The sequence below is a fragment of the Hibiscus syriacus genome, unplaced genomic scaffold, assembly GCF_006381635.1.
Source record: "Hibiscus syriacus cultivar Baekdansim isolate YM2019G1 unplaced genomic scaffold, ASM638163v2 tig00111758_pilon, whole genome shotgun sequence".
NCBI classification, from domain to species: Eukaryota; Viridiplantae; Streptophyta; class Magnoliopsida; order Malvales; family Malvaceae; genus Hibiscus; species Hibiscus syriacus.
The window spans coordinates 1,718,302-1,725,730 of NW_024063170.1; the positions used below are offsets into that span (position 1 = coordinate 1,718,302).

Sequence of the window (7,429 nt, forward strand, 5' to 3'; positions counted from 1 at the left end):
ACATCATCCACAACCTCGTTATAGCCTTTCTCTATGATATCCCACACATATTGTGATCCAAGAAGTGCCTTCATTTTGATACTTCAATTGTCGTAGTAGTTGTTGTTGAGTGTCGGAACTTGGAATGGTTCCATACCATTTGCCATATCTCTCAATATAATGAGATTTTGTAAAATCCGATTACACGGATGAATCCGGAACGCCGAAAAAACCTTGAGAGGGACTTGGACAACTCGGTCAAGGGCTCCAACTCGGCTGACTCGGCTCAACTCGGTGAGTCAACTCGATTTTCTGGCAACAGTCTTTCGACGGTGCGTGGTGGTGCGTCAGAACTCAGATTGAGAAAATTCTGGCGGCGTCGGATTCCTCTCGTCGAGACCTTCGATCTTTCCAACTCTCTCTGATGCCACTTTGTTGGAAATAAAACACTCACACAAACAACTTTTATTGAAACTCAAACAAATATTACAAGAGCACCCTCACTCAAAACAAGAACTACAACTCACTCTTATAAGACTTTGCTTCTTCACTCACTTAGAAGCTCTTAATTTTTCTTTATGCTTAAAACTAAAATGGGAAGGGGTATTTATACTACTCAAGAACAATCTTACACCACACAAAACCATTACAAATTCAACAAATACCTAACTCTCACCTAACTAAATTGATGTAAGCAATGACATCATTACTTAAATGATGTAAGCAATGACATCTTTACTTAAATGATATAAGCAATGACATCAATTTAGTTTGAGTTTGAGTTTAGGCTCCCATAATGAATCAAGTTTATGATCCAACAATTGTGGCAGGGCAAGTTTCCGTGACTTTATACTTTTGGCGGAGGAGTTGAATCCGGTAAGCATCAGGACAAGTCAATAAAGCAAAACCAATTTTTAATATAAAAGCCTTAGGATCCCAAGACCACCTCTGGCAGTCGGCTGACTTATTATTTCCCAATTAACAAGGGATATTTTATTCCCCATATTAGAGGAACCCCATATTAGAGGAACCGCATATAAAATGACGGATGATCTTTTCCATCTCATTATAGACGCGTCTAGGAAACATTGTAGTTTGCATGAAGAAAATCGGGATAGCTGCAAGGACGGCTTTGTCAAGTGTTACATGACCAGCTGTAGAGAGTAACTTTGACGTCCAACCATTCAGCTTGTTGCGCATCATATCAAGGATGAAAGAGTAATCCTGGTAAGTGGCTCGTTTGTGTTTGACTGGAGCACCAAGGTACTTCCCAAGTGATTCCAATTCTTGGAAACCAAAGTTTGGGTATATTATGGCTCAAGAGGCAGAGTTAACATTTGGCAAGAAGTAGATACTAGATTTTTGTTTGCTGATTTTATGGCCAGAACAGAGACAAAAATTTATAAGAATAGACCTAATTAACTCTGATTGCTGCGGGTCAGCCTTTGCATAGAGTATGAGATCATCTGCAAAAAATAAGTGCGATATTGGAGAGCCTTTTCGAGGAGTATAAGAATAAATTCCCATCGGAAGCGGTCAAAGGCCTTTTCTAGGTCAACTTTTATTGCCATCCAACCGTCCTTGGTCTTAGAGGCCCTCATTGAGTGAATGGCTTTTTGATTCACAATTATGTTTTCGGTGATAGACCTGCCAGTAATAAAGCTGGTTTGTTGACGGACAAGAAGCTGCAATATGAATTTGTCTTTGAACTATAACTTTGGTGATGAGTTTGTACATTATGGTACAAAGACTAATAGGACGAAAATCAACAAAAGATTCAGGGTTGTCCTTCTTTGGGATTAGAACAAGAACTTTTTTATTAATGCCAAGATCAATGGGGTTTCCTTCGAAGACGTTGCAGATCATATGGCAAACAGCTACCTTGACAATAGGCCATTGACGTTGGAAAAATTCAGCATGTAATCCATCATGACCCAGAGCTTTGAGAGGGGCCATGTCGAGGAGGGCACTATAAATTTCTTCATCAGACGGGAGATCTCCCAAATTTTGTAACATAGCAGTCGGGAGATGAGGAAAGAGTCCAGTACAAGGAAAATTCCCTTGTATAGGTGGATCAGATGCATAAATAGACTGAAAGTAGTTAACCGCTTCTGCTTTTAGAGTTTCTTCATCATGACACCATTCACCAGTAGCAAGCTTGAGGGCCATAATGCAATTTCGCTGCTTCCGTTGTTTAGTTTTCTGATGAAATAGTGGGTGTTACGATCCCCCATATTTATCCAGTCCACACGGGATCGCTGACGCCAAAGAAGTTCTTCTTGATCAAGAAGTCGTTCAATATCGAGTAAAAGATCAACTTCAAGCTTAAGAAGGTGGTTCGAATAACGACAAGCTAAAGCTTTTTGGACACAGCTTATTCCAAGTGGCAACAGCTTCAGTAAATTTAGCAATCGATTTGGAAAGGCTTCCAGAGAAAACCCAGTTATCTTTAACCATTCTAGGGAAATCCTCTTGTTGGAGCTAACCTGAAAAATATTTAAAGGAAAAAGAACGAGGACCATGATTCAAATCATCCATACATGAAAGGAGAGGCCGATGATCAGATTTCATGCGCAATAAATGATGAACATTAGAGGTCGGAAAAGCCTGATCCCATTCATTGTTACAAAGGATACGATCCGAACAAGCATGTTGTAAGCCGCGAGTCCAAGTGAATTCGGGACCATGGAAACCCATATCACGGAGACCCATATCAAAAATGAAAGTTTGGAAATCATTACTAGACTTGGCAGAGCTAGCACAACCTTTCCTTTCCGCAGTGCTAACAGTTGCATTAAAATCCCCAGGGATGATCCAAGGCGAATCAATGGTAGAAGCAACATTACGAAGTTGGGGCCAAAGAGAACGACGCTTTGAAGCATTTGGACTGGCATAAGCAAAGGTAGCCAGAAAAGAGGATTGATCCCGTTTGTTTGTGATTCAGCAGTGAACAAATTGCAAGTTGTTCAAAATAATGTTAACTTGAACAGAGTCGTACCAGCATATCCAGATTCCTCCTGAGAAGCCATTAGCTTCAACACGATGAGAATAAGGAAAGCCTATCGATGCAATAAAAGCATCAGCTTTTCGACCACTAATCCGTGGTTCAACAAAGCAAACAATATTCAGTATAAAGTCTCCGAGATACTGAAAGATAACTAAGATGAATTTGGGGTGACCAACACCCTGCGCATTCCAACAAAAATATTTTAAAATCCATAAACATAATAAAAATAGTAAAGAGGTGACCTGAATTTATTCGAGCATTGCATCAGCAAGTCCTTCCGTAGCGGTAGTAACGGCATTCTCCATTGCTTGGTCTTGGGGATATAAAATTGGGAGAGTGTCTGATATCTTATCTGGGGGCACCACCGTTTGTGAAATATGGGATGTGGGAGGTTGGGCGATATGAACGGTGGCTAAATTGTTCGTTGTGGGATCCGAGTTTTCATTAATGACGACAATAGTATGCTTTTCCTTATCAATATTTGGCATGCGTGATGCATTTGCTAAGTTCTTTGAAGAGTTGTTGGCTTGTGTATTTCGTTGAAGAGAGAGGCTTTGTAACCTCAAGAGGTCGTCGTGGGGTTGAAACAAATTTGCCTTTAGAGGCTTTAGCCACCTTTGTGTTACTAGCCATGTTATCCATGGGTTCATTACCACCCGAATCAGGAGGTTCATCATCTAAACGGCGATGCTTTTTGGTGGTCCTTTCATCAACTGTGGGATCGACGCCGCTGGTCGCTTGGTGGTTTACAGAGGAAAACATAGGGTTACAGTTACGTGTATTTTTCCTTCATTTGATTGATAAATATCTTTAAGGTTTGACTCTATATAGTGTAAACTACACAGCTCATCACTCAATTTTTTATTTTTCTTATTTTGGTCACTCAAATTTCAAAGTCTTAAATTTAATAACTGAATTTTATACATTGATTTTTTTAGTCACTCCTCCGTTAATTTATTAACATAGTGATGACGTGGCTTTTTAACTTAAACTTTTCTCATTTATTTGACTTTTTAACATTCTAATTTCCCATTTATTTTTCCATTTCAACGGCATTGGTGTTGAATGCTCTCACTATTTTCTTACATTCCTCCGAGCTGCAACTCTCGCTATTGGAAATGGACCTGCAACATCCTTTAGAGGTCCACCAACCCTTCTGCCTATAATCTAGCCATCTGCACTTGATAGACTTGCACCGATCCTTACAACTAATCTTGACTCCAAAAAGGAAAATTAAAAAAGAAAAATCAACTAAAAATATCACTAATATTCTCAGAAAACTATTAGACTATGTAAATTGTAACAAGATAATTGATTATGTTTATGGGGCGAGATAAGTTTTCTTTGGTTATGGGGTGAGATACGTTTTCTTTTGTTGAATAGATTGATGCATATCAATTTTTTTTAAAAGGGTATATTTTGTATGATATATATACAAAAGCTGATACAAGACAAGATATTGTGTAAGCCTTATTAAAAAACCTTCTTACCCCTATTTGGGGAAAAGAGTACCCACACAATGTCAAGAGTTCAAACAACATCGAACACCATGGTGAACAACAAAATAATAACATACAACCAGATGAAAAAAGCACAAAACGCCCTTCGTGAAACGAAAAAATATGATAACAACCATCAACTGCTAATATGAAGGTTGAAATAGAAAACTAAAAAGTTGAAAAGTAAAATAAATAAGAAAATTTTGAGTTGAAATGTCACATCATCACTCTGTTAGTAAATTAACGGAGGAGTGATTTAAAAAAAGTCAAAATTTGAAAAATTTTAAATTTAAGTGACCAAAATAAAAGTGATAAGAAAGTTGAGTGTTGATATGTGTAGTTTACCCGCAACATATTTAGAAAAAGTGAGAAATTTAACTTAACGTTCCTTACTTGATAAAAAAGGATAAATTTTGTATTTAGTATTTAAACTATCAATTTTATTCATTTTAGTACCAAAACTTTCATTTTTTTTCAAAATCATATCTAAAATTTAGTTTTTGTTTTATTTTAGTACACTGCCATTAAAAGTTTTTGTTTTTGTTTCATTTTAGTACTAGATTCAAATTTTAAAGTTAAGTTTTGAAAAGATTAAAAGATTATGTACTAAAACGACCAAAACTATAGTTTAGGTAGAAAATGCATTAAGTTTTTAACGACCATGTACCAAAATGAAATAAAAACTAAACGTTAGGTATAATTTTGAAAAAAATTAAAAGTTTAAATACTAAAACGGATTAAAACTGATAGTTTCGATACTATATGACTAGTTTCCCCTAAAAATTATGCCCAAACAAAGAGAAGAGAGTCATTTCTCACACTTCCTTTAACTCCCATCTAAACACACTGTACATCAAAATCGAATTCAATAATATATGTATGCTAAGTGAAAAATTATTAGATCAGTGCCAATCAAGAACATTTGTCCATCTTATTTTTGTAAAGTGAATCTTCATATATTTTCTGCATGTAAATAAAAAATAGTTAATTATTTGAAAGTTATTTTAAAGTTGATGGATTTGATCCACTAAGACCAAAGATAACGTGGTTCCAATAAACAAAATGATTGGGGGAAAAGGGGTGTCAAGAAATTATTTTGGGATCTATGACATTTTCTACAATACAGGGAACTCATCACCTCGAAATGACAAATTTTGTGGTATATTATTTTTATATTAGGGGCCCGTTATTTTAATATTTCTTTTGAACCTCGTCACATCGAGATAATGAAATTCATTAAAAATTATTATTATTTCATATTTTTAATATGAATTTAAATTAAAAAAGAACATTGAAACTCGTCATCTCGAGATATTGATATTGATAAATTTTGTAAAATCGGTACAACATGAGAATACAATTACTAAGGATTTATCAGCCCGTTCGATATTTTGGGATATGTAGACAATGTTTCCTGTTGTGACATTCACCTCTACAATGGCCATATTGATTTAACATACATTGCTCTCTTTAAGGGTCATCCATATTAATATGAATTCGACAAGATTCAAGACGACCCCTCAAATTCCTTTGTAATTTTGGATTGGGCAATAGTAGGTGGCCAATATGCATCGTTCGAGAGATACTTAAACTCGCAATTTATATGTTACGCATAGTATGCAGACTATAAAAATCATTAGCGTATGGGTCTACATTCATATGCATACATGCAGCAACTGCGTGAGCTCATAGGTATCCGAAGGCTTGAAATTGACCATAATTACACTATCTTCTATTCAAATTACCAAGATAAGTGGTAGAATTCTCATCCTCATGTGGTTAAACAAGTGCTTGGACAATGTAATCATATTCTAGTTTGGCAAAATTATGAACATACATTATGTTACATGAGTTTGATTTTTGTTCATTGCTTTCTCCAGATTTGGAGCCCAATTTATACCTTCGTTGAGCATTGCCTCTACTTGTGCACCTTTATTTGCCCATACTTTACCAAATTTGAAGTAAGTCTCCTAAACAATACATGCCACCGGAAGATGTCTAGTCCTTTTTAGCACATAATTTATACATTTGGCAAGATTGGTTGTCATATGACCATAACGTCAACCTTGATTGTCATATGCATGTGACCATCTTTCCCGAGGTATCTCAGTTGCAAAGGTATAAACTTTTTCTCCATACTTCCTCAAAATTTTCAATCTTGTACGGAAGCTCGAATGTAGTAATGCAAAGCTTGAAAAAAAAGTTAGGTTTAAGTATAATTATAAACGAAGACCAAAAATGAAGGGGACAAAGAATAAGTTATCCATGTTGATAATCTCTTTCTTGATCTTCTTATTTTTAAACCTCATTATAGCATTGTAAGCAATATGACATATGCAGTAAGCAGAAAATGCATGCGGAGGATACCACCTACTTCTTGATCTATCAATCATGGTCAACAACCTAAGTGAACAGTCTGAGATCATACAAACCTCATATTGAGTGACAAAATGGGCGCGCAAGTTTGACAGAAAAAAATCATGTTTCCTCAGACTCATTTTTAACAATGGCAAAGGTAATGTGGAAGATATTTTTGTCGCCATCTTGTGCAACAACTATCATCAGGATGTGTTTGTGTACAACGTACATAAAAGTTCCATCCACTTGAACTATTTGTTTGCAGTAACGAAAACCTTCAATCGATGACTTAAAAGCCTAGAACAAGCCTCCGAAAACTCTTTTCCTTGTGATAACTTGTCTATCAAATGTGGTCGCATGATAAGTGATGTGATCCTATTCAACAAGGGCCTGGAGAAGTACATAAGTGGCCCCATCATACGTGAAAGGGACAAGGAGTTTCAAGCAGCAATGGAAAGCTTGTTTACAACAAGCCATGAACATGGGAAAGAAGAAATAATAAGGGATGAATGTTTTACCTTGCTCATGCATATTTGCATGAGAATTTAAGTATTTCATAACCTCCATTACATTAATAAAGTGTGTT

At 36.1% G+C, this 7,429-nt stretch overlaps 1 protein-coding gene across 1 annotated transcript; it reads right to left on the bottom strand.

The window, feature by feature from the left end:
• Positions 1-984: 984 nt before the first annotated feature.
• LOC120169347 lies at positions 985-3,748 on the bottom strand. Its single transcript, XM_039177510.1, has 6 exons — positions 3,548-3,748; positions 2,978-3,165; positions 2,569-2,866; positions 2,204-2,465; positions 1,627-2,105; positions 985-1,245 (listed from the first exon to the last, which is right to left on the bottom strand). Exons 1-6 carry the CDS (start codon positions 3,746-3,748, stop codon positions 985-987), a joined length of 1,689 nt encoding a protein of 562 aa, XP_039033441.1.
• Between the last annotated feature and the right edge of the window lie 3,681 nt (positions 3,749-7,429).

What these genes read in the sequence shown, in the direction of transcription:
- LOC120169347 (XM_039177510.1), bottom strand. Translation starts at nt 3,748, where the DNA reads ATGTTTTCCTCTGTAAACCACCAAGCGACCAGCGGCGTCGATCCCACA. An exon ending in AGGCTTTTCCGACCTCTAAT is followed by an intron (nt 2,466 to 2,568) that starts GTTCATCATTTA and finishes AATATTTTTCAG; the next exon opens with GTTAGCTCCAACAAGAGGAT. An exon ending in ACCAGCTTTATTACTGGCAG is followed by an intron (nt 1,246 to 1,626) that starts GTCTATCACCGA and finishes TCACTTGGGAAG; the next exon opens with TACCTTGGTGCTCCAGTCAA.